The sequence below is a fragment of the Gavia stellata genome, chromosome Z (assembly GCF_030936135.1).
Source record: "Gavia stellata isolate bGavSte3 chromosome Z, bGavSte3.hap2, whole genome shotgun sequence".
Taxonomy (NCBI): Eukaryota; Metazoa; Chordata; class Aves; order Gaviiformes; family Gaviidae; genus Gavia; species Gavia stellata.
In genome coordinates this window covers 68387866-68414505 of record NC_082637.1, presented here as the reverse complement: position 1 = coordinate 68414505, position 26640 = coordinate 68387866, and the positions used below count along the sequence as shown (strand labels likewise).

Genomic DNA, 26640 nt, shown 5'->3' with positions numbered 1-26640 from the left:
ATGTCTGGCTGAAGCTTATGGGTCAAGTGTGCTCATTTATGTAGGCAGAGATCAAAAAATGAAAATTAAACAGAAAATCAAGCTGTGAATTGAGGATGGTGCATTTTTCAGGCAGATTGCATGTGAGGAGAATATAGCCCATATAACTAGCACATGGCAAGAAAAGGATTTAGCAAATAATTTAAATGCTTACACTGTATGTGTTATTTTTTCACTTTAGATGATGCACACTTTTGAATGGTGTCTGACTTCTGAACCCTGCAAACTGTGTTGAGTCTTTGAAAAAAATCTGCTGGATCTTCCTTAACAGTCCAGGAAAACTAATGCAATTCCCCTAACTTGTGATTTACTTGCATCTGTATCAGAAGTTTTTGCATGCCCAAGTAGTTGCAAATGCAACATGTATATATCTTTGCCTTTTAGTGCTTTTCCTCTGGAATGTGAGCATTATGTTGAAGAAAAGATACTGCCATCAACAGTATAGCTCTGTCATAGGTAAGTGCAGTGTAAGTAGACAAAACCATGAATGTCTTTTGTATTTCTAAGGTAAATACTTCATACAATGTTGTACAGGAGCTTCAATATGAAGAAAGTGTATTTCAAATTCACTGCAGATTATTTCATTAGGAAGTATTGTAAGAGAACACGTGTGTCCTGGAGAAACTGACAGGAGTGGTCTGTGTATTCCTTCTGACACGTAGTGTGTGAAAAATGTATGGGGTTTCCAATGTTTGTTTAGCAGGAATCTGATAAAAGGTGGTAATTTCAGTTTATAAAGAAAAAAGCATACCCGTAATGTAACTAGAATATCTGTTGGTTCAACAGCAGAAGAGGGGGGCCATAAGTTACCATATAATAGGGTCATCCATATAATAGATGCGTTTTTGGAAACTGAAATCTTTGTTGTTAATGATGTATTTGGTTTCATGCATTGTTGCCTTAAATGTCAGTATAAAGTTCAATAAAGCATTACTTAAATATTACGAGAATTTTTTTTAGGAAGGAATTCAGTAATCAGTTTATTTACTACTTACTCTAAAGTGTTTTATTAGTTTTCTTCGTGCTTTGTGATTTGCTATCAAAATGCTAGCACCATTTACAAAACTAATTGTGCTGGTTTTGGCTGGGATGGAGTTAATTTTCTTCATAGTAGCTAGTATGGGGCTGTGTTTTGGATTTGTTCTGGAAACAGTGTTGATAATAGAGGGATATTTTTGTTATTGCTGAGCATTGCTTAGACAGCATCAAGGCCTTTTCAGCTTCTCACCCCACCCCACCAGCGAGCAGGCTGGGGGTGCACAAGGAGTTGGGAGGGGACACAGCCAGGACAGCCAACCCCAACTGACCAAAGGCATATTCCATACCATATGATGTCATGCTCAGCATATAAAGCTGGGGGAAGAAGGAAGTGGGGATTTTCAGAGTGATGGCATTTGTGTTCCCAAGTAACCGTTATGCGTGATGGAGCCCTGCTTTCCTGGAGGTGGCTGAACACCTGCCTGCCCATGGGAAGTGGTGAATGAATTCCTTCTTTTGCTTTGCTTGCATGTGCAGTGTTTGCTTTCCCTATTAAACTGTCTTTGTCTCAACCCATGAGTTTTCTCAGTTTTATGCTTCTGATTCTCTCCCTCATTGCACTGTGGGAGAGCGAGCGAGCAGCTGTGGTGCTTAGTTGCTGTCTGGGGTTAAACCATGACACTAATCTACTTGATAAATACTGAAGCTTATGCTCAAGCTTATCTTTATCCCTTGAATCCATTGTAACTTTTCTATCACTGCATTCCCAGTTTTTAAAATGACATCTGGCAAACAGCTTGTGTGGTTGGTCTGTGTGTGGACACAAAATTCGGAAGCAGTGTTTTCTTAAATTGAAAAGTGTGTGGTAGGCTATTTCTCCTGGAAGCACTTGCTGCTTTAAAAAAGCAGTTACTCACCTATAGTGTTTGGAATTTCACAAATTTGAAAGACATGAGTGTTGCTTTTGTAAATGGACTGGGTGTCTGTGTCTAGGTGCTGCCAGGGGGGCTGCAGGGGCCTCTGTGAGGAAGGGCCAGGTCTGCCCTGTGCTGGGCACACTGCAGGGCACAGCTGAGCCCAGAAGTGGAGGTGGTGGTGCCTCCTGTGTTTTTAGCTTTGTATTTGTTTCTCACCATCTTACCCTATTTTAATTGGCAATAAATTAATCTTGCCCAAGTCAAGTCTGTTTTGCCTGTGACCATAATTGGTGAGTGGTCTCCCTGAGATCCCTTGATCTTGACCCACGAGTTTTTTTCACCTTATTTTCTTCCCACTGCCCTTTTGAGGAGGGGGAGTAAGAGCGCTGCTGGGTAGGCCTCTTGCAACATATTTAAAGAAAAAAAAAAAGGCAAAAAGAGATTTCTAATTAGTTAGCTCAGGTTTTGCAACTAATTAAAACTTAAACTGCTGTAACTTCCATTTCAGAGTGAAAACTGGAGTTAAAAAATACTCGCAATAGTTTCTTTGTCAGGATTCTATTCCAGATTGGCTATTTCAATTAATAAATTAACTTACATATCATAAATTGCTTAAACAAATATCAAACCAGATGCTCTTTTAAGTGTGCAATGTTATATAATAAGACATTTTTCTGAGGTTGTGTGTATTGAGTAATCAGGAATAAGTTCTCTTGATGACGCCTGTAGTATTAGTGTAAACTGACTTGAGAAAGTCTGTTGCATTAGTGCCTAATAAACTGGTATCTAAAATATTAGACTGTTAAATTGCAGAAAGAGGTATTTGGGTGTGCAGATAGCATATTTTTAAAATGAATATTCTACATGTATTGCAAGTCATCATCTCTGGTAACTTAATACTATTAAGGGGTGGGCTTGGTTATTATTTGGACTTTCCAAATTAAAGATCTTCATATGGTTATAGATGTGTTTAAAAAAAACATGTATTGTGCAAATTAGTTTCTCACTGGCAAAGCTTCAGTGTCTTGTTAACTACTAGGCTTCATCTGGACAAGTGTGCACACAGAGCAGCTAATATGCTTTGCATAAATACTAAATAATCTGCCCTTGAGCTCCCAGCTTGGCTTCTGTGGTACTGTTTTATTTCTGTACAATGTGAAACAGTGTGAGATGGAAGCTTTTCCTGTGATGATGAACTTTCTTTGGCTCCCAACTGTTTTCTTTAGACATCACCATTGCCATAGTGCTGCTACTGAATTTCTGGTGCTCTTTGTCCTCATGTTGCCAGCTTGTTATTCCATGCTCCAGATGCATCATGGCTTACCTCTAAGCACCCTCAGAACACAGTCTGTTATAGCTAAGTTTTCTGCTCCATTAGCAAGGCTACATGCTGTACTCAGATAATAGTTAAATACAAAGACAAAAGGGGGAAATTGGAAATAAATGACAAAATGAAACTGTTTTGTCCTAAAATTAAGTTGTGATGCATTAGAAGAATACAATTTTAAACTCATTTGATGTGTGATTAGATATTGCGTATGTGTCAACAGGTAAGCTATGGAAAACTTGTAAGCTAAGAATCCTATTAACTCTGAAATCAGATTTGGATTTCTTCAGGTTTGCCTGCATACCCAGGCCCTTCTGTAGTCCTAGTGCTCTGTTGGTATCACTGGTAAGAACTATTAGTGCCTTTCTAGCCTATCAGTGTTCCAAGATGTGGCTTTCAGCACTTGGTAGTATGAAGATTTTGGTATGTGGAAAATAGTGTCAGGAAGTTTGGCCTTCCACTGCTACTGAGGTTACCAAAGCATTGTGTTAATAACTGTCTATGCTTTTTTACTCTTTGGTGATGGCAGTAATATGCCATGCTTAGGTGTATTGCTTCTATTTGCCGTGAAGCCGGTGTATTAGCACTAAAAATTCTAGGATTGTTTATCTTGTTATTTCTTACTGGAGAACCAGTAAGATATGGAACATAAGTCTTTTTTCTTTGGTACTTAAAATTTTTGTGTTCTGCTGCATCACATGTATCGACCTTCTTTCTAAGTACTTAATGGTGCTCTTGGAGTGTGTTGAGGTAGAACTTCATTTCTAGTTTTCTTATTTTTTCCTTAGGTTTTGTAGCACAGCGAGTGAGGAAAAATTACGTATTGCTTACCACTGAATCTATTCCTCTGTGATCTGTGGTTTGGAAAGTGACTTCAGGGTTATCTAGTGGTGGTGCTTGAACCTGCAGGATTATGTTGTAGTCAAATGTGCTTGTGTTTTTCTCTTAAATGCCTGTGTCTATACCATACCACACCACTGCATTCATTACTCACTGCTGAATTCCTTTTCCCTTTCATTAAGCAAGTCTACTTGGACTTGACCCTGCATTTGCATTTTTTAATTGTTTTCAGAACAAGTCTTTCATTCCCCCTTTCCTAGTAAGGTGATCATGTTTCTTCGCCAAACAAATTTTCATGTGCTTCGTTGTTCAGGTGATAGGTTAGTCAGCTGTTGGGTAGTGATTTTTAAATATCATCTAGTTATGACCATGCTATGAATATTCATGATACAGCAGATGCAGTTATTTGGGTGGTTGTTCATATTCTTCGATATCTTTTCTCTACTGGCTTTTTGATTTTTATGATGTTGTAATAAGCTATGATGTGAATAATAAACCCATTTCTCCCAAAGTTAAATTAAGAAATCTAAGTGTCTTCAGGTCAAAGTGTTTAAAATAAGCTCCTGATGACTATCTTGAAAATAGGTTGTAGCAGATGAAATAGATTGTTTTTTCACAGGATGTTTTCTTTTACTGCAGTATATTCCCAATGTTGATGCAAATGGAGCAAAATAATTTTGAACAGATATTTAACTCACCCTGGAATTTTGGCTATGTAGTAGCCAACTATCTTCTGAATTTTGGGTTTTTAAACCACTGTTGTCAAACAGAAAACAATATCCACCATTTTTATGGGCAAGATAAAAATGAAAGTTTTCTTGGGATTCTTTATTGCGGTAGTAAGCTAACATTATGTTTGTGCTGAAATCCATGTTGGAATTAATGTCTGGGCAATGATGCTAAATGGTGGACAAGAGGAGTGGGGAAGCAAGTTTATGGCATAATTAAATGGGTCAGGGAAGAATAAGACAAGAGGAGTGGGGAAGCAAGTTTATGACATAATTAAATGGGGCAGGGAAGAATAAGTAAATACATTTTATTTCCAGACTCTAGGAGTTACTGAAAGAAATGAAATGTACTTCCCATGAATTTATAAATCGTGCATCTCAGAAATTATAATTCAGAAAAGGTAATGGAATCATTTCAGGTTTGAATATCTTTCTATAACTTCAATAACTGTGCAGTTTGAGCATTTCCTTAAATCAACAGATACTACTGGAGGGAAAAAACCCAGAAATAATAAGCTTTCTTTTGCAGAGCTGGCATAAGATGGAATGAGTGTCTAAATATCTACTTTTAAGTGTGTCTTTCTAGTCAGGGAGTAGTTCTATAGGTGGGGGTTTTCTTTGGAAAATTTCTGTTGCATTAAGCCTTGAGATTTTTTAGCTCACTTCAGTCACAGCAATACCTCTTGCTATTACATGCTAAAATCAGAGGCTTTGACTTTACAATAGTGCTTTTCATAGTGGGTCTGTAAAGCAAATATAATTAATTATAGCTTAATTGTGTGACTAGTTGAAGGGAGAGGTAATTTTATACAAGAATCTTACTGTATTGAATAACTTTGTTTTTTCTTTAACAGAATTCCTGTAAATACTAGTAAGTATTACTGGTGTTGTGCATTCTGGAGATATATTTTTACTACAGATACTACCAAGGCTTCACAAATGGGATGAACATGCTGCTGTTGACTGCTTACTGACAGTAACCAGCTGGGCACTTCACTAGTGATGTTTTCGTTCTCACATTGTCCAATTGGAGTTTGCTTATACTGACTTTTTAAAAAGAGGAAGAAATCAAAGTGGAATACCGTACACTTGACATGGATAATAAAAAGAAGGACAAGGACAAGCCAGATGAAAGAATGGCATGGCCTAGTGGGAGGCCAGGCCATAATCCACGTGGAACTGGTTCTTCAAATCCTGGAGTGTTAATGGTTGGACCTAACTTCAGAGTTGGCAAAAAAATCGGATGCGGTAATTTTGGAGAACTACGGTTAGGTAAGAGCCTTGTTTCTTTATTTCAGTTTATGTTATTCAAGGTCATTGTTTGCAGTCTAGGCATGAAAATGTCTACATGAACACACCATACAGCTTTGCAAACTACTTTCAAGCTTCAGATAGGTTAAATTTGCCTGGCACATCTTTTGTGGCTTGACCCTGGCCAGTGCGAGCTCTATCGCATATTAAGAATCTCTGTAGTGGGAGACTTTCTGGGACTAAAAATGTTTTGTGGCTGTGTGCAGCGTATCCTAAATTCAGTCAGTTGTCTCTTCCAAGATGCTGGAAGTTACTTCATGGTTATTGTATTTTGCTACCTTTCCTGGCTTCCTGAAGCAGTTTATTCAGATGGATTTGCAGCTAAGTGCATGTGAAACACATCCTCATCTTGTAGGTCTGGCTTATAGTACTATGGTCTTGGAGACAGTGTAGCAGGCACTATAGTGTTTTTAATAGCAGCAAACCTTGGATTCCTTGGTTTGCTTTCCATCAGCATCAGTGTAGTGAAGCTAAACAGTGAGCTGCTGTTAGACAGGGGCAGTGAGAATTGATCTGTAGAGAGAATCTGGGAGGTGGGTAATTCAGTCACTTAGTTCCCTGCTGGACAGATGGAGGAAAAACAAATGGTGAGGAAAGGACAGAGGGGTCCGGGTGCTGGGTCCTGCACTTTGGTCACAACAACCCCATGCAATGCTACAGGCTTGGGGAAGAGTGTCTGGAAAGCTGCCCCATGGAAAAGGACCTGGGGGTGTTGATGGACAGCCGGCTGAATATGAGTCAACAGTGTGCCCAGGTGGCCAAGAAGGCCAATGGCATCCTGGCCTGTATCAGATATAGTGTGGCCAGCAGGAGCAGGGAGGTGATTGTGCCCCTGTACTTGGCACTGGTGCGGCCACACCTCGAATCCTGTGTTCAGTTTTGGGCCCCTCACTACAAGAAGGACATTGAGGTGCTGGAGCGTGTCCAGAGAAGGGCGACGAAGCTGGTGAGGGGTCTGGAGCACAAGTCTGATGAGGAGCGGCTGAGGGAACTGGGGTTGTTTAGTCTGGAGAAGAGGAGGCTGAGGGGAGACCTTATCACTCTCTACAACTACCTGAAAGGGGGTTGCAGAGAGGTGGGTGTTGGCCTCTTCTCCGAAGTGACGAGTGACAGGACAAGAGGAGATGGCCTCAAGTTGCACCAGGGAAGATTTAGGCTGGATATTAGGGAAAATGTCTTTACTGAGAGAGTGGTGAAGCACTGAAACAGCCTGCCCAGGGAGGTGGTGGAGTCACCCTCCTTGGAGGTGTTCAAGGAACATGTGGACATAGCATTGCACGGCATGGTTTAGTGGGCATGCTGGTGTTGGGTTGATGGTTGGACTTGATGATCTTACAGGTCTTTTCCAACCTTAGTGATTCTGTGAGAAGGAGCTGTGGAATTTTCAAGAATTTGAGCAGCAAAGCTGGAAATTTTACCATTTATTAAAATAGAGAAGAAATGATTGGTGTGTGCTTTTGGATGAGTATATATTTAGTTTGGGGGACTTAAATTTCCATAATGACAACATGATTAGCCAGGTTTTTCATGGTCTGGGAATGCTGTGTGTGTTAACAAATATAGCTTGACACTTAATGGCAAGAATTTATTCCAGTATTCCTGGAAGGCTTGAGTTAATGCACTGCTTGAAGGTTTAGAGAGAGAGAGGTTCGAAAGTAGGGTATTTGAGAGTAGGGTGGGATATCTGGGTGTTGTATTTCAGCTGATCTTCTGCCTCTGGTAGAACTACTACTCATTGTCCTTCAGACAATGTTTTTAATACACTGCTTGCATAAAATAACGTGTGTGTGCATGTGTGTGAAACATGTCTTTAATATAATGGTTTCAAGGGGCCTTATCTAGTCTGAGTCAGAATGTAAATGAGTTTAGTATATAAATACTGTAGAGGGATAAAAGATAACATTGAGACTAGGTCAGAGCTCCAGCATTAAGAGGTTAATAAATAAACAAGATTGATATATTTTGACCTTTACAGTGTTACATATGTGCCTCTGCAGTTCACAAGTCAAGCTGAAACTGTCTTCAACTTGTCCTAAACTTTGCTAAACTGGCTTTGATGATTTTTCTTTTAAATGTCTCCATGAACTAAATGAAACTGGTATAATTAGTCACATTTACTACTGAAGGCAACAGTATACTAATCAAGTTAAACTTTTTCCTGTCTGATATCTTGGAGAGGTCACAATGTAGAGAGTTGATTATTTCAGATCAATATCAGATTAACTCATTTGCTTGCAGCAGATCCAGAGTGAAATCCATCTACTTCATTCTAAATACAATATTAAAGTAGTTAAGTCTTAAAGTCTGGTAGTACTGAAATAAAATAGAACAAACAAGTAAAAGAAGTAGAAGGAAGGTAATAGTGTAGTGTATTGTCCTGTGACAGCCATCAGGACAAGTGCAGGGTTTCTCTTGTCAATGTTTGCTTTTTTGCATATACAGTAGATATTTCAAATCCTTATTTATTGTTAATTGTGGGGTAAGATGTTTTAAATGTAAGTTACTGAAAGCAGGACTTAAGATTGGTATTACAGATTCTGATTTAAATTTGTTACTTTTGCATTTACATTACTGCATTTACATTACTACAGTAGCAAGTAACTTAAAGTGGGCATCCCTCCTACAAAGATATACACAAGCGCTTAATTTGTTTTATGTACTTCTGCAGACTGGAATATGTTTTGAGCATGTGTCTTAGGGTTGCGTCTTAAACACTTAAAGGAGGAATAAAGTAGTTATAGAGCGGTGAAGTTGCACTTCAGGAGATAAAAATTCAGTTATAAACCAGTAGCCACTGTAGTTCTTCTATCTGAGAAGAAAGGAATGGCCAGACTTCTGTAATGGCTTGTGGATCAAATGGTAAATTGGCCATATGTAGCAAATGAGTGTCTGTAATGTGCAACCACTGAATTGCAAAGGACTAAATTGTTTTTAATATTGAGCTATTAATCTTAAGGTTCTTCTGAGTTACAGTTAAGTTAAACTGATGGGGTAGTAAAAGGTTTATTGCTGCTGCATGTGATGCATTATGCAATACATGTTCTGTGCTTAGAGATATGTCAACAGTGGTGTCAAATCTGCTGTCTTCCATATTTTAAAGAGACGGTTGTCTTGAATCACCACATGGAAAGCTGTAATGTCCCTTCTGATGTTTCTTCAGAATGATAAACCTGTCATTATGGTATTTGGCTACTGGAATCCAATATCCAGTCACTTAACTGTAACTGGATTTGTTAGCTACTCTAGTAGCTGATTTATATACCTAATAAACTGAATGAACAGGGCCCCTGCAAGAGTTTCTTTTAACGTCTTCTAGACTGTGATAGCATGCAAAGACACAGAAACAACTTCAAACAAAGTACACTTTTTGCCAAAAATGTAACTCAAATGTTTGTAAGATAAGAAATAACTCTTTAGGGTGCCTGGATTTCTACTGTAGTCCCTGGATAGATCTTGGAATTATCCATTCTTTTGGTGGTCAGATTAGGTCATGCTGCCCATACTGATTCTGTGTTTATTATTGTACAGCCTTCAAGTAACTTGCTTTTTGTAAAGTTGATCCCTTAACAGACATGTGACTTTAATACATCTTTTCTCAGCTTTGCAAGAGTACTCTTTTTTAAAAAATAAGGATTACAGCTGAGATCATAGTCTTTGACTATAAATGTAACTGTCTTCGCAGGGAACCTTGTTGTCTTGATCCATGTCTTTTCCCTGTTGGATTTCTGTATCAAAACTGAGCTAAACATGGGAAATTCAGACCTGAGTAATACAACAGAGAAAAAAGTGGGATTGTCATTAAAAATAATACACACTAAACTCATTTGAAGACTGTAGAGAAACAAGAAGTGTTGGAAATGACAACTTCAGTTGCTATTTTTTAATTTTACACTTATAAAGCTTGTTTAATATTTTAGTTCTTGCATACAATTTGAAGTAATGCTTGTTGAAATATGCTTATCCAGTTACGGAATCACTTTAAAGCAGCAGATGTATTTTTCAAATGGTGTAGGCATTTAACTCAGTAATATTCTTGCCCTGTTTGTCCAAACATTAAGCTTAGTAAATTACAGAATTGAGAAGAAAAATAGCCCTAGTTAATTCTAACTTTAATTAGTGTCTTGTGTTCCAAAACCATATGATAATTTAAAAATAAATTTTAAATAGTTTTCAGCAATAAATACGAAAATGTTGAATATCACATTCCACTTACAGTAATCTACCAATTTTCAAGCTTTTCCAGTGTATAAAAATTTTGCAAACGTGGTGGAATAGTTGAAACTCTCTTGCAATGAAACTGCCAGTTCTTTCGTACACTATTCAAGAACAAAGTTGTCTTTAAAGTATGGTATCAGACTAATAAAGCCACATTTCTAAGTTGCTTTAAGAACATGTAGCACATTAGATCAAAAATGTTTCAAAGACTTTCTTGAGCTTTAAATGGCATTTTATTTGAACAGGAAAGCCAATGTCTTACATTGTTGTTTTTTTTCTTTTTTCAAGGAAAAAATTTATACACAAATGAATATATGGCAATTAAGCTGGTAAGTTAATTTTCTTTAAGGATTTGGGATGAGAAACTAATGAGAATTTTCCTTTCGTATGTAATGGTTTGATTTCCTTAATTGAAATCCTTAATAGCCTTATATGTTTTCAACTGACTAGATGAAAGCAGTTGGTGATAGATACAATTATATGCTTTGGCCATATTGAATAAAACCAGTGTTAATTGTTGTCACTATTCTCAGAGCTAAATCTATGTTTGTTTGTGAAGTTGATGATGATTGACTGCAGCTTCAAGGATAAGCTCAGCAGTCTTCCTAGTAGAATCCTTTTTTGTGCAACAGGTAGAAGAACACCAAATTTAATGTGCATCTCACATCAGGTGACTTACAGAGAACCTCCAGAAATTCTGCAGACTGCCTATATTTTAACAGCCTTATTCCTGCCCCAAACGGTTTTTCATCTGTAATCATTGGTATTTGCATATCTGTTATGGTAGACATGTTTTATTTGCAACGATGTATAAAATTTTACCTTCACTTAGAAACATGGTAAACTTGGATATTTTGTTAATATGTCATTGTTCTGCTTTTTCTGTATCTTTTGTCAGAACCTACTCAGTTTACTTCATGTTTTGCTTCTGGGTATTTTTACCTTCTTGGTAAATGACTGTTTTTGTAACCAAAGTATTTCAAGATGAAATTCAGTTGTTTCCTTTTTGTCATTGAAGGAATTATAGGACTTCCATTAATCTCTTGTTGCTGCAGTAGGACAGAATGTTTTTCATAGTATAGTATGGTGAATTTCTGGTTCCATAAAGTGAAGCATGAACTATGGAAACAGAAATACATGGCTTCAGATGGGGAATCTAAAAAGCATTACAAATGTGTATAATAAACTCCTGAAAAATATTTGTATCACTATCCTCACTTAGAAAAATATTTACTTCAGGTGTAGTTATGAATTTAAAAACATGAAAGTTATGGTTTGGAAGAGCAACATTAGGTGCAGTTTTGAGGGTTATCGTGTGTGCATTATACCAGATTTAATTTTGTTTTAAAATATCTTGAACTTATTCTGTATATCTGGTAAAACTTCAAAATGGTCTGAGAATTCCTGTAGTTAGCTACTATTTCAAGCCATTTTAACTTTCAAAAATATTGTTCAGTGGCAACTTTTACTTTGTTTCCAAGTTACTCAATCTTACAGCTGTGCAAAAAGCTTGAAGTATCATTACTGAATAACTTAAGTCAGTAAAGAACCAGTGTGGTAAAGTATGTCTGTAATTCGCTACTAGTACTTAAAGAACTCTGAATATGTGGTTAACTATTCGAGTTGACCTCTTACATTAGTGGTATGAAAAGCTATAGTGTCTTAGTGATAAACAGCAGATGGAAGGAATCATAGTGAAAATCAACACTGGAGCTTGCATCATCATTGTAAGGTAAAAATATGTTTGTTAGCAGGTAGAACTAGTGGGTTCTTTTTAATATGGTTCTCTTTTTTTTTCAGTATCTTTCAGCTCTTTTGAATTTGTTTCCAAACTGGAAGGGTTGGGTCTGTTAAAAGCAGGTGCATCAAATTGTAGGATTTAGTTGAATTTTGCCTTTTTGCTGTTTTTCTTCCCCTATTGGAGACAGTGCCAGGACTTTATTCTAACAGTTAGGTAGGTTGTACTTGCTCATGGTATATCATCCTTTCCCTTTTAAAATGTAAACCTAACAGGTTTTCCCTATCTCTGGCACTTATTCCCTTTGTGTTTTGAGAGCAGTCATTAGGCCTATGCTCAGTCTTTGTTTTGTTATCCTAGATGAGGCACTCTTAATTTCCTCTCTGGTTTGCACCTGTTGTTGTTCAAGTTTAGCCCTTCTGAATGGGATTACTTGAATTATGTATATATTTTAGTTTGGGCAGTAACCCTTGGCAGGTACAGTTTTGGTAATATTTCTCCTGCAGTATCCTAAAATTGTATTTGTATTCCTTATGGTAGCATTCCATTGTTGACTTACTGTTTTCTTGTGAGCAGCAAGACATCTCTTATGCCAGGTGTTTTGTGTATAAATGGTAACTGTATACTCTAGAGCAGGAGGATTGTGTGGGTTTCTGTCAAGAGTATGAGTTATAATGGCTGCATTTATACAGCAGCTTGCAGGAGTGCTTCTGATTTTAAAAGTAAATGGATATTATAAATAAAATTTTGACTTGCTTTTTGTGTTGAATTAATATTTCCCTTGTGGACAAAATTACACAAGTATGTTCTTGTTTATGATGCTTCTGGCAACTTCAGGACTTGTTTGTGTGAGGAAATGGTTTAAACACTTGATTTTTCTGTGTCAGGCTTGGGGGTCATGTATAAAGTTTATATGTAAATGCATATTTATTCTGGTAAAATGGCTAGAGTTCCAGGATTTTACTCTTAATCTGGCTTCTTTCATTATGGCCTGTTCTGGTTGGGCAGATATTCAAGTTGGAAAGGTAGAACGGACCTTTTTAAGAACTGGAATGAGACTCTTAAGAACTGGGCTTTGTAACTTGTGCACTGTCTAATCGTGTATGTATGTTTCTGCTAGTCTATTAGTACACAAATTGGTATCTTGTGATCTGGTAGTTCTTCAGCAATAACCATTTGGTATACATGAACTGTACCTTTCCTGCTTACCTCTTCATTTATTGTTAGATTTACTACTTTTAAGTGGAGAGTCATGTAATAAGTCTCCTATTCCCTGTTTAACTCTTCCTTCTCCTTTATTCTTCTTCCCTTTCCCTTTGGCAAATTTCTCCATTGCCCAAACTTATCTCCTCTGCAGGATACTTAACCACTAACCAAATACCAACTAAAGGAATTTCTGCTTGAGCTGCTTCTGGAAATAAGTCACTTATACTTTCTGTCTTTGTGTAAAAGCTAGCAAGTTATGAGGTAGTCATTGCAGCTTTTAATGTGTAATCTTTAATTCATTAATCATTCAACTGTTAAGACTTTAATCCTTTAAATCTTAAGTGGGGGGGGGGTGTGTGGAAAGAAGATTGCAGTTGATTCCAAGGCTGGAATGTTTTTTTTCTTAATTTTTGTTTTTAAAGAATTCTTGCGGTCTAGAATGATATAATTTCAGAACCTCTCTAGAAGGCTGTAGTAAATCCAAATCAAGTGCAGCTCTGTTTAATAGACTGATCTTTTCCTGTAACAAGAGCCCTACCCCTTGAAGAATTTTTTTCCTGAAAATAGCTTTTATTTGCTGTTGCTTAAGAAAATGTGAAGCAGAGACAAGATGTACTGAGTAGGAGTGGAGTTCTCCCTGGATTACTGAAAACATGAAAAGTAGGTGATAGCTGAATGTTTATATTGTGCTTCGGGTTAACATCAGAGTTCTTGAAAATTTCTACCCTTATGATTATAGTAAGTAAACTGTCTCTTTTCTCAAAGCCCTTTAGAATGGAAGTGGCATGATTAAGTTGTTAATGTACTATCAATTAAGGCAAAACTGTATTATTGAACAAAATCAAACTGCCCATTAGCCAGTGTCTTTTCTTAGTCTATTCAGCAGGCATGCAGAGTTTTATGGACCGAAATATTTTCCTCTTAGCAGGCAGAATTACATGCTTTAATTAGAGACCATGTAGAGAGTGGTGTATATTGTACCTAACAGACTTGTGTGATGCTACCACAGGAAAACTAGTAGCTAAACCTGTGTGCTTTTGTAAAAGGTTGAAATGTTTCAGTAACATGCTTCATAGTGGATTTACTTACACCTCTGAAAGCTGAGTACTAAAGGTTGATATTGCACTGATTTGCTTAGGCCTACGTTTACAGTGAAGTGTTTTGTTAAGGGATATTTGCCAGTAATACTTGACAATAAATTTCATGTGTTCTTCTCAAACTGTATGTAGGACCTTTTGGTAGCTCAGTCTTGCTGGGTACTTCAGTTTGTGAGGGATCAACACCTTCTTGTTTTAGAAAGTTCTTGCTCAGTTCCTTGCAAAGAATTCTAGTGTTCAGCTGGGATGAATGCTCTGGAGCATGAAAAGCATATATGAAATTCTATTTGTTTTTTGTATAAACTCTTACATTGGCCCCTTTTTACTTTTGGTCCTCAACCTTTGGCATACTGGCAAAATCAAATGCATAAATGTTCCCTGACAGGGACTTTGGCAGTTGCAGTAGCAGCAATTTGAAACATCTGAGTGTTGGAGGGAGATGGGTTGAGGAAGAGAACTAAGTTTCTCATGATTGCACATTGGTCATGGTTTCTATGGCCTGGATGCACCACTGGGAAACAACACAGGTTAATAAACTGTTAGCTTCTGGAGAAGGAGGAGGAAAGAAGGAGGAAAGAGACGAGCACCTTGCCCAAACTTCTCCTGAAAATTGACATTCAGCAGTATTAGTTATTGCCAATAAGTGTATTAACAGTCTTACTAATTATATGCTACGACTCCAGTAGGAACAGCCTGTGTAGGAATAATACACAGTTAATGTCCAGATTATCACTGATACATTGGAAGATGTTACATACCACAAGAAACTGGGCATATCGTCTAAAAGATGTTCGAGGAAATAACTTTAAGAATCTTATAATAAAGTACATTTACTAGGCTTTCATTTAGGCTGCTTGTGTGTTCCTGTGCTTGATCTCATGTCACTTTATTCTATGAGACCATGCCACATTAGTACGTAGAACACAGAACTAAGATTTCATTAACTTAGGTGAATTACATCGGGAAAAGAAGGATTTAAACTACAAACTTATTCTGGTGCTTTTTTGATTAAAATTTATAGTTTAGAATGGTGCTACTTAACTTCTCTTAAACTGTTACTATTTGGTGGAAGGATTTGGTATTTTTTTGTCAAGATCCTAGGATAAAACTTTTTTTGGATAGAGATACATCTATCATGTATAGCAGGTGTGTGGACAGCTTTTTCGAACTGTTAGGCTGCATATCAATGCCACCTTTTGAGAGCTGCAAGACACATCACCCACATGCTTTGGAGAGACAAATTATTTTTTAGCTATTCCATTGTGGGTCTGTGATTGGGTTTGCATGTTGGATCCCAGTCCCCTGGAGCAATGCAAGATATAAATGTCCCTATATGCTCTAGTCTCATCTGACAGAGGTTTAGGTTTCTTAGTTTCTTAATTGCCAGTCATTTCAGAAGTAACATTCAAACTTTCCATGTGGCTTGGAAGCAGTAGGGTTAGTTTGGCTGGTAGTAGGTTAGTGTATTAGTTTTTAAGCTTTAGCAGAGAGGCTTTGTTTTAAATGTTGTTTTTGTTTTTAAATCAGGAGCCAATGAAGTCGAGAGCACCACAGCTACATTTGGAATACAGATTCTACAAGCAGCTAGGATCTGGAGGTAAAAAGCAGTGTCATGCATTTTACTTTGATGTAATCCAGGATCAATTTTTCACAGAAGTTTTCTGATTTAGGGGTATAAATCTATTTAATAAAGTGTCCCTAGTTACTTAAACCAGAAAAAAGCCCCTTGAGTCAGTGGATTAATGTATAAATTTACCTAGTATTGTAAGACTCGCTTGTTCTACTATTTAAAATGTCTCTATTAAATCCTAAGGCTAATTAATAAGTCTTAAATACTTGAATTTCTCATTTCACTCCCCTTGGTGCTTTTACACCCAAAAATACTCTTATGATGGTCCACTCATAAGAGGGGACCTTTTGCTTGTATAGGTGAGCAATACCTAAAACTTAGAACATATTTTTATGCCTTTCACAAAACTGTATATAGTCAGTTAGCAAGATGTGAAGCTTCTTAAACTAAGAAAGTGAGTACAAATCTTCCCTGAATCAGTTATACTGTAGGAAAAAAATCTTATGATATCTTTTCATTGAAAATGTTCCTTTAATTACTAGAATACTTTTTCAGAGGTCAAGGAATTAGTTACTTTTTCCATTTTTTACTAATGTAGAAGTTTATTGTCTAAAATGGACTACTAATGGTGGTTTTCTACATACACACTCGTTTTCTTTTTCCATCAAAAGCAGCTTGGGTTTTGAAATGGTGATTTTAAAGTTATGTTTGAACTACAGTAAAATACTACTTAAGCTGAAAAGTCATCTCCGAAAGTCAGGGAATACAAAATGAATGTGCCCATACCACTTTTCATCTTGTTGCAGTGAATGTATGTGTTATGATGAATTTTAATACTTTTTAAATACTACTTTAACTTTCAGAAATTCAGGATGATATGTTCATTGATGCATAGACTGGATAGTGTTTCTCTAGTTAGGTAGTTTTCAGAATCTTCTGCTCTTCTTTAGAGACTCTCTAGGGAAACATACTTGCCAGTATTTTCAATTCATATAGAACTTTTTTGATGCTCTAGTATGAATGCTCTGCAACCAGGAACCTTTAGAGATAACTCTTTGCAAGACATGACATTGTCTATTCCTATTCAGAGATGGAAAATTAAGTTGTAGAATGTCTAGTCAAAATGTTGAGTCTTACATGCTTGCTAATTGGAGAAAGTCATCAAGGTATAACGTCTGTTTTTTTCTAAGTAGTTGTAAATTGCCAGCATATGCTAGACTAGCATTGTGAAATAGCTGATAAGTGGAAAGCAGAGATCTTAACTGCTTAACTAATGAGACATGGCAACCCACAAGTTAGAGACAGTACTCAGATGTGAAAACCAGGGTGTAACTATCTAAAATAGCAAAGGAGCTGTGTCATGGAGAGAAGAATAAAGCTGTAATTGCTAGTTCAGACTGCAGAAAATAAGCAGTGCTTCTCAGGGTAGGAACCCTTACAGGGATATTTCTTGGGAAAAATGTCTTGGCAAATATAAATTTGTTTACCTTTTTTGTTTACTGAGTAAGATTAGGATACTGTGTTTAATGTAAGAATGTATGCAAGTGAAAGTTTAGTCTGCTTTACTTTGGATATCATTCAGTCTTTGTAAACCTTTTTGTTGGTTGTAACAACTTTATCACTTTCTCTGTTGCCTTATTGAGGTACTGAAAGGGAGAATGATCTCTCTAATTCTTTGTATGAAGATGAGGAGACCTTTGGTAAGAAAACAAGAAGATAAAGCTGATAAGTTACTATCCGTCTTCGATATTTTGAAGAACCTTGTTATAGACCTCCTCTGTTTTTGAAGTAACCTGCTTTTATTCCAAAGTGAAAGCCTCTTCCAGCGATGTAGAACCCTGTAAGCTCCTTTAAGTGTTGTCTGACTTTCTCAGGCACCCCACTTGAGACCATTTTAATGGGTTTTGTGGGAAAGACTCAACATGAAGAAAGTAATATTCATGCTGCCATCTTCTCAGAGATAAGTTAAAGAAAATTGCTGATGCCTTGTCTTTCTGCAGCACTTTTCCCACCTTTGCAGGAGTTGTGCCCTCAAACCAAGGAAATTATGCAGCCTAAGATTCTTTTAGAAAAAGAGTTGCAGAATTGTATAATTTCTGTCCTTGTGTAATCTGAGGTAATTTGTTTTACTTTACTGATTTTTCATGACATACGTGTTTACTGTCAAGTGTAGATTTAATACATTGTGTCACATGAACAGTTGGAAAACATAGTGGTGGAAAGTTGATGGACCAAGTGATAAATTCAGGAAGCAGCTAATTCTTCCTACATAGAACAGGAGATAGTAAAAAAACTTATGCCAGATTTATCCATATAGATAATGTTGCTTTATGGGCAGTGGTTGTACGTTTGTCAGAGAGAGTAAATTGAAGGTAGTGGTCTTCATTGTGCAAGTGGCGGAAGAGTCCATTTGTAGGATGTATAAAAATAGATGTTATTGCTGGAAGAAATTTGAAGCATAGTAGTTGTGAGCAGATAGGAGGTTTCTCTAAGTAATTACTCACTGTACTAGCAGTTCCAGTTGTCTGGGGCTTTCTGGCTTCTGAAAATCCATGTTTGCATGCTTTCTTAATCATGATGAAGTAATATTTTCCTTAGCTGTTTTTGTTTATTCACACAAAACTTCTTGTAATTTGGCTGATAGTTTTATACGTGAGTGTGGACTGCTTATTTTGCATTTAATTCTATTAAATAGCCTTTCCACTTCTTCTCCTCATGTATACATGCATACACGTGTATCAATAGCAAGTGACTACTAAAAAATGGTTTCAGAAACAACTGGTGAAAAGGGAATAGTACTCCGTTTCTTTCCCAGTTTTGTAAGCAAAGCCATTATTTCCTGTAATCAAGACTTCATTTTTCACAAATAAGAACTATTAATTCCACAGGTTATGCTACAGACAGATTCATGCTTAGTGTGAAATAACCTGAATCTTAAGGGACAAAATACCTGTAGCCCCTGTGAAATCCCAGTTTATTTGGGGATAGCATGGGGAGGAGGAAGAGGCATTAAGATGTGAATGAACAGTTCTGGAAGAAAATGAGATTATTTTCTTGAAAACAAGTAAAGAAAATGTTATGGGGCAACAGATTATCTTACGTTCTAACCCTTTGGAACAGAGCATCTTAGTGCTTCCTTTGATCTTGTAAGTGCCCTTGGTGGAAGGAGTAGCATTTTGAAATCGTATGTTTTCTTGGTATCCCCTTATCTCCAGCCAGTATTTGTCTACTACAAGTCTACTTACTTATTCTTATAATATCCCTTTTTCTTTCTTTTCTAATGACCTAATTTTTGTGATAAGGCTTTCACTGTTCTGCTTCTTGAATGCCATGAAGTTGGAAGACGTGCTTGAGTGAAAAAAATTTGGGGGATCTTTTATAGTTCTGCTCCCTGAAAGCACAAGGGAAAAATAGACATGAAATGTGTATAAAAACTGCACATCTATCACAAGACTTTTGAACTGAGAGTACTTATTCTTTGTATTTAATAAAAAGTACTTTTGAATTGCGTGAAAAAGCATTAACATTTCAAAACTGTATTCCTTTGGAGAGAACCTGCTTATAAAGAAGGCTTATAATCTGTAACTTTACTCTTAAATATGCTTTTTGCTGAACATGCCTGTGAATGTACAGTAGCATGTAGGTGTTTGTCAGGGGAAAAAATGTGAAGAATCTTTCTTAAACAGGAAACACTTATGTACTTTTGGGGTTTTTTGAAAATTTTTTAGTTATTCAGGGGAATGGATCTAAAACTTATTAAATAGTTCTTAAATTAGTTTAAAGATGCGGCTTATTTTAGTCACATCATTATTTAGCTTTCATTTATGTTTTGTATACCGATACAGACTTTATGACAATTGCTGTCTCTTTTCTGCCAAAATTCTGTCATTCAGTAACTGTGAGCATTCTCTCCTCATGAAGTTTGAGGTCATTTAGTCAGTATGCAGAAATTTCTAGTCAACTGAATGAGCAACCTACAGATGGAATTAAAAATGTCTTTCATTCTAACAAAATTTTAGTTAAAAGTATTTTTTCTCAAAATCCAAGTATGAATGATAAGAAAAACCGATGCATTGTAAGTGCAGTACTGCAAATAAAACTGTAGCTGAATTCTTACCTGAAATTACACTCAGACTTTTGGAATTAATAGAAAACAGTTTTGTATTTCTTACTGATTTTTTTTAATTCATCTTCTATGCTATCAATCTTTCTTCTTATGGGAAGAAGTTGAGCTGTAGATGTATTTCATGTGCTGTGCCCATGATTTAACTGCAACTAAATTCGGTGTGCTTTCCTATTAGGAGGGACTAGAGGGGTGGAAAAATCAGTAACTGCTGGCTCAATCTGAGTATTGAGCAGTAAAATTGAGAGTTTTTTTAATGTGGGTTTGTTTCAATTTAAAAACCTTATTAGTGAAAAATTTTAAAATGCTTTGTTTCTTTGACAGGTGAGTATTTACAGTATGGTTCAGTTCCCTTTTGCAATAAGGAGTCTGTGTACATATTAAAGAAGTTACGTACTATGTGTTGAAGAGCATAAAAACTATTTTACTTTTATTGTCTGATTTTTCTAACATCTCAATAAATCTGTGGGTCATTAATCATAACGGCTGAGAGTCTTTACAAGTGAATGAAGTCTCTCTGGTACTTACACATCTGACAAGTGGAACAAAAGAATGGCAGGTGGCTCCTGCTGCTGAACCTGCCTTAGTAGAACTTGTGTCTGCAATGCTGCTGTTTTGCTAAGAACAGGCTGTTACTACAGTCCCTGTCTCTAGCAACAAGGGGTATCCATTGTTAGATTTTAGTCTTTCATTTGAGGTCATTTTTGAAAAAGACAAAGATCTGTTCAGCTCTGGATTATCTTCTGAAACTGTTGTATTAATGTTTCAGAGAAGGCAGACGCTCAGTATTATTAATGGTATTTTAGTTTTCTTAACTTTTGTACTTCTGTTCTTTTGGCTGAAGTCTAGTTAACACTTCCACTCTTAAAACTGGCAGTCAAACACTTTTCCTACAGGGTGGCTATTGGCCAGTGCATGTATAAGATACATATTTGTGCACTACGGAAAAAGGCATTTTAAAAGGTTATGGCCAGTGTGAAATGATTGCTAAGTATTGCATTCTGTATATGAGAATCTTTCCCATGGCTTGGTACTGACAGTTGTGTGGTAAATGTGCTCTGCATTGCTATCTAAAAAAGTATTTTTCAGTTTTGAGGTCAAGAGAGCCTGCCTTAGACATAACAGAATCATACTACTTGGACAGTGGTAAAGAAGAAGTTACCCTTGGGTTAGTGGTTGAAGAAGACTGCAGCATTGGCATAACGTGGTTGTGGAAGATACAGAAATGTTACCAGATCACTTCTGTACGTATTGGCTAGTAAACGGTGTTGGTGTAAGAGCAAGTCTTATGTAATCTTGAAGTTGCAGCCAGGGAAGTACTAAGCATTTGTGCATGGCAGTCAGCTGCTGCTGTAGAGGAGTAGAGTCTGCTCACCATTTTGGTAATCAGGCTCAGTAGAATATTTTAGCATTTTGAGGATGTCAGGATTATCCAGATTGATGACTGTGATTTGGTTTGGGAATGTAGCAAAGTCAGTTTGAAATACTCTGAATTTCTGATTTTTTTGGGTGCAGAGTGCCTTAAGGCTTGAGATTGAACACTTTATAAGGTACATTATACACAGTTTAATGTTGACTGGTATGGTAGACATCTCTGTTTATAGTTTTTTCCTTGTTTTCTGTGTTGAAGAGGTGTTTGGGCTGAAGACCAAGAATGAAGTTCAGTGTTTCAGTCTTCAGTGCTTTTTCCTGTAGGTAAAGGCAAAAATATTTATGGTAATGAAAATGTGGTTCTTCATTTAATTTCAGTTCAGACCAGCTTGAGTGTGTGTGTGATTTGAAAGTTCAATGGCACCTTTTCAATTTTTTTATACAACTATATTCAGGATATAAAATGCAAGAGGCAGATATTGGTGCTAAAAGGAGGCTATCTTTTGTGTTTAAGTGATAGGTGATTTTTTTGTTTTTAATCTTTCACTGTGAACCACTAAAAATACTACTTTTATAGGGGACAAGGCAATGGGCTTTCAGATTGCTATTGAGATCACTTCTAGCTCATCCCCTGGGCCATAGCCGCTCTGCCTTCCACTTCAGCCTGTGGAGGAAAATGTGGCACAGCACAGTTTCATCACAATGTATCACAGCACCTGTGCTTTGCTGTGACACTTCCCAAAACAAAATTATTATTGCTTTATTATGATCTCTTAATCCTTTTTCAATCCGTAGGTTGTAACTTATTTACTAGATTCATATTCTACCATATCATGAGGAAGTATCTCAATAACAAGTCTGCTCAATTGTAGTGCTAGAAATAAATTGTAGCTAGATTAATGTGACAAGTGATCATTTTTGTTCATGGATCTTATAGAAACAATCTAACATATCCCATTCTATATTTTTCAGAATATATTGGGATTGGCATCCTGCATTTTCTGTTATTATAGGACAAAAATTGTGGAAGTTACCAGGGTTTGAAGTGAGTTTGAAAAGAAGACTTTTCACAAGAGTACTTGCGATACATGTGCAAACATATTAATTAACTGAATGTTCCCAGTACTTAAGCTCCAGTAAATTATTACTGCTTTAAGGTTTTAGAATGTAATTTAATTTCTAAAACAAGTGCATTATGTTTCTAAGAATTGGTAACAATGGAAGTTGAAGACAAAATGCCTAGCTGTTAAATACAGAGTTAGCAAGTAACTCAGTTCAGGGTAGTCTTAGTTTTACATATGTAAATAATGTTTTACAAGTTCTTATATGTGTGTCTTTGAGTTGTCTCACTTCATAACCTTTCCAATATCTTGCTAACAGTAATTCAGTATAAATGTAAAGTGAAGTTTATTAGTAACTTCACATGAATGTTGCTTTGAGCTGTACTCTTAAGTAGGTAGCTGAGAATTTGCTCTTGAACTGAAAACTGTTTTTTAAAAAGTTTGTTTTAGTATAATGCTGTTCTGCTTTATTACTTTTGTTCTACTTTGACTGGGGTTGTTATGTAGGAGAATAAACAATAAGTGAAGTGGTTTTTAATCTCTATTAAATAATAAAAATACAGGGCAGCTAACTTAGAAAATCATGTTAAAAACACTTCAACTGAATCAAGTCATGAATCTCTTGACTGAAGAGGTATCTGTTCATAAGCACTGTTAATCTGTGTACTGATGACTGCTATGGCTTTGTTGTGAGTTGTCTGGGGAAAAAGCTGTCTCTGTTTTGAGTTCCATTGCTGCTGATATACTTTAACAGGAAGGTTGAGCTGCCTAATTATTCACTTAAATGTAAATATTAGTATTTTCACATTAATGAATGATGATAACTACAAATTTATTTTAAGTATAGTCCAACACAAACTATAAGAAATGTTACTGGCATTTTTTCTTGTTTTATGCCGCTCCTTTCTAGCATTTGGCATAAGGAAATGTACAGAATTTTCTCAATTTATATTTAATATATTTTTTCCCTAGAATAAGTGCAAGAGATTGGATAAGAATGGCAGCTGTGTAAATTTAAATGTAACTTACAGGTGCACATGTTAATATTTCTGAGAAACAGTAATTACTGACCATAAGAAGCCTAGCGGTATACAAAAAATTTGTATTAATCTTGAAATATGACATCACACACAGATTTTGGAGATTAATCAGTGTTTTCTGTATAAAATATAATAGCTGTAATTGTGAGGGAGGCTTGATGATACAGTTCACAGAACATTGTGAATGTTAAATAAATGGGTATTTGATTTAATAAGGCTTACAATAAAAGTAAATGTCTAGTTCTGTTTTAGTAATGTAAATTACTTTTATATAACTTTCTTATATTTGCAAACATATTCTTATCTCTTCAAATAAGAAGTATAGTTTAAGTGTTGTGGTGCATGCCTCCAACATGGCATTTTAGCAGTGCTGAAGTCATATTGCTTATAAAGTGTCTCATTCCAGGTTTAGAGTTTTACAGGGCGTAGATGATCGTGGTTTCAGCAACCGTAAAGTGCTACATTTCCAGAGATTGTATGGCCTTCTGTGTGTGCTGCTTTGGTTTTGTGTATGCATGTTTTTATGTATGCTGCTTTGGTTCAAGTTAGAAACCACATCTGGCACCGTCCTGGATTTTATAATCTCTTACTCTCAGAGGATTCAGGCCAGATTCTGTAGTCTTACTAGGGAATACTTGTGTTTATGGTAGGTTGTTGAATTTCATCCTTGACAGAATACCAGTACAATTCTGCCGTGGAAGATGGCTGTTACTGCAAATCTTCAATCTGCTCAGGGTATTTTGCTTGTGTCTAATGAACTACCACATATGAAAACTAAAACTACAAATAAAAGGCAGTAGGGTGTAGGAAGATGAATATGGAACAGCTTGTACTGCAAGTGCACTCGTGTGTATTTTACTGGCAATTATGGATCTGATTTAACAGACAATAACACAGATCACATCAGTAGGTGTGTTTCTTGACTGCCTTAGAGGAAACTCGAAAAGGAAACTAATATTACAAGAAACTGAAAAGCTGCTTACTTGCTTAATAGCTTTACAAATTTAGGTTGTATTTTATACAGCTATTTTGCCAAGGTACTGCTCAGAATTAAGTCAGTGGTAAATTTGGAACATAAGATTAAGTACAAATGGTATTGCCATTGGCTGATGTGTTACATATTTCTTTGACAGTCAGTCTCTGCTGCTTGTTTATCAAGTTAATTTTTTTCTGAATGAGGACACATACATGCAATAATTGAGGCTACTACATAGTATCTGTGTTAAAGCAAGTAGCTGAAATTCTTGCTTTAAGATATGGATCTGTGTTCATGCTAGTCATTATGTATATTGCGCTAGATAATTGCAGTGAACAGCATGTAGCCTCAGGCTTAAATCAGGTTTGATGCTGAAGCTCTTGAAAAAGATAGCAGCCAAGGCGGATAATGGTCATGGACTAGTGTGGTGGGTTAACCCTGGCTGGATGCCAGGTGCCCTCCAAAGCAGCTCTATCACTCCCCTCCTCAGCTGGGCAGGGGAGAGAGAAATACAACAAAAGGCTCATGGGTCGAGATAAGGACAGAGAGATCACTTACAAATTACCATCGTGGGCAAAACAGACTTGACTTGGGAAAAAATTAATTTATTTTATTGCCAATCAAATCAGAGTAGGGTAATGAGAGAATAAAAACTTCATCTTAAAACACCTTCACTCCACCCCTCCCTTCTTCCCAGGCTTAACTTTACTCGAATTCTCTATCTCTTGCCCTTGCAGCAGCACAGGGAGACAGGGAATGGGGGTTGCGGTCACATCACACATTGTTTCTGCTGCTCCTTGTTCCTCAGGGGGACGACTTCTCACACTCTTACCCTGCTCTAGTGTGGGGTCCCTCCCATGGGAGACAGTCCTCCACAAACTTCTCTGACATGGGTCCTTCCCACAGGCTGCAGTTTTTCACTAGCTGCTCCAGCATGGGTCCCTTTCCAGGGGGTGCAGTCCTTCAGGAACAGACTGCTCCAGCGTGGGTCCCCCATAGGGTCACAAGTCCTGCCAGAAAACCTGTCCAGCATGGGCTCCTCTCTCCACAGGTCTGTAGGTCCTGGCAGGAGCCTCCTCCAGTGTGGGCTTCCCATGGGGTCACAGCCTCCTTTGGGCATCCACCTGCTCTGGCGTGGGGTCCTCCACGGGCTGCAGGTGGATATCTGCTCCACCGTGGACCTCCATGGGCTGCAGGAGGACAGCCTGCCTCACCATGGTCTGCACCACGGGCTGCAGGGGAATCTCTGCTCCGGCGCCTGGAGCACCTCCTCCCCCTCCTTCTTCACTGACCTCACTGACTGCAGAGTTGTTCCTCTCACATATTCTCACTCCTCTCTCTGCTGCTGTTGCGCAGGGCTTTTTTTTCCCCCTTCTTAAATATGTTATCCCAGAGGTGCTACCACTGTCGCTGATGGGCTCAGCCTTGGCCAGTGGTGGGTCCATCTTGGAGCTGACTGGCATTGGCTCTGTTCGACATAGGGGAAGCTTCTAGCAGCTTCTCACAGAAGCCACCCTTGTAGCCCTCCTGTTACCAAAACCTTGCCATGCAAACCCAATACAACTAGAAATACCTTCTACATGATTTTCTTTAAAATAAAGATGTTTGACGGATACGGTTGTAATCTACCAATGTTTCCTTTATTCTAATGTTATTATCTTGTCATTGTTATAGAGGAAGTCAGACCTGTCAGCTTTAAAAACTTTCTGGACATCATCTACCTGAACATGGTAGACTAAAGCATTTGAGTGATAAACCAGTCTAGACAGATGACAGAGGTGGTTCTATTCAATAACTCAGTGCTAAGAAACTGGGAACAGGAGAAAAGAAAACAACACTTGTTTTCCTTTTCTACTCTATGAATATAAAGCAAAGTGTAAGTCTGACTTACTGTGGTGGGTTGACCTTGGCTGGATGCCAGGTGCCACCAAGCTGCTCTATCACTCACCTCCTCAGCAGGACACAGAGGGAGAAAATAAGAAAAAAAACTCATGGGTCAAGATAAAGGCAGTTTAATACAGCAAAAGCAAAGGCTGCATGTGGAAGCAAGGGAAAACAAAAGATTTATTCTCTCCTTCCCATCAGCAGGTGATGTCCGGCCAC

The 26640-nt window shown here is 37.2% G+C and overlaps 1 protein-coding gene across 6 annotated transcripts in view; it reads left to right on the top strand.

Annotated features, from left to right (window-relative positions):
- Positions 1–5821: 5821 nt before the first annotated feature.
- The window catches only part of CSNK1G3 (casein kinase 1 gamma 3), a 70391-nt gene continuing 49572 nt past the window's right edge, over positions 5822–26640 (top strand). For 5 of the 6 annotated variants that reach the window (XM_059834211.1, XM_059834210.1, XM_059834209.1 and 2 more), the window contains exons 1-3: positions 5822–6101; positions 10644–10684; positions 15924–15993. In XM_059834211.1, the coding sequence (XP_059690194.1) occupies positions 5924–6101; positions 10644–10684; positions 15924–15993 (289 nt within the window). In that variant the 5' untranslated portion in view covers positions 5822–5923. Of the gene's footprint in view, positions 6102–10643; positions 10685–15923; positions 15994–26622; positions 26626–26640 lie in introns of all 6 variants that reach the window. The other variant, XM_059834207.1, reaches the window with a different exon arrangement.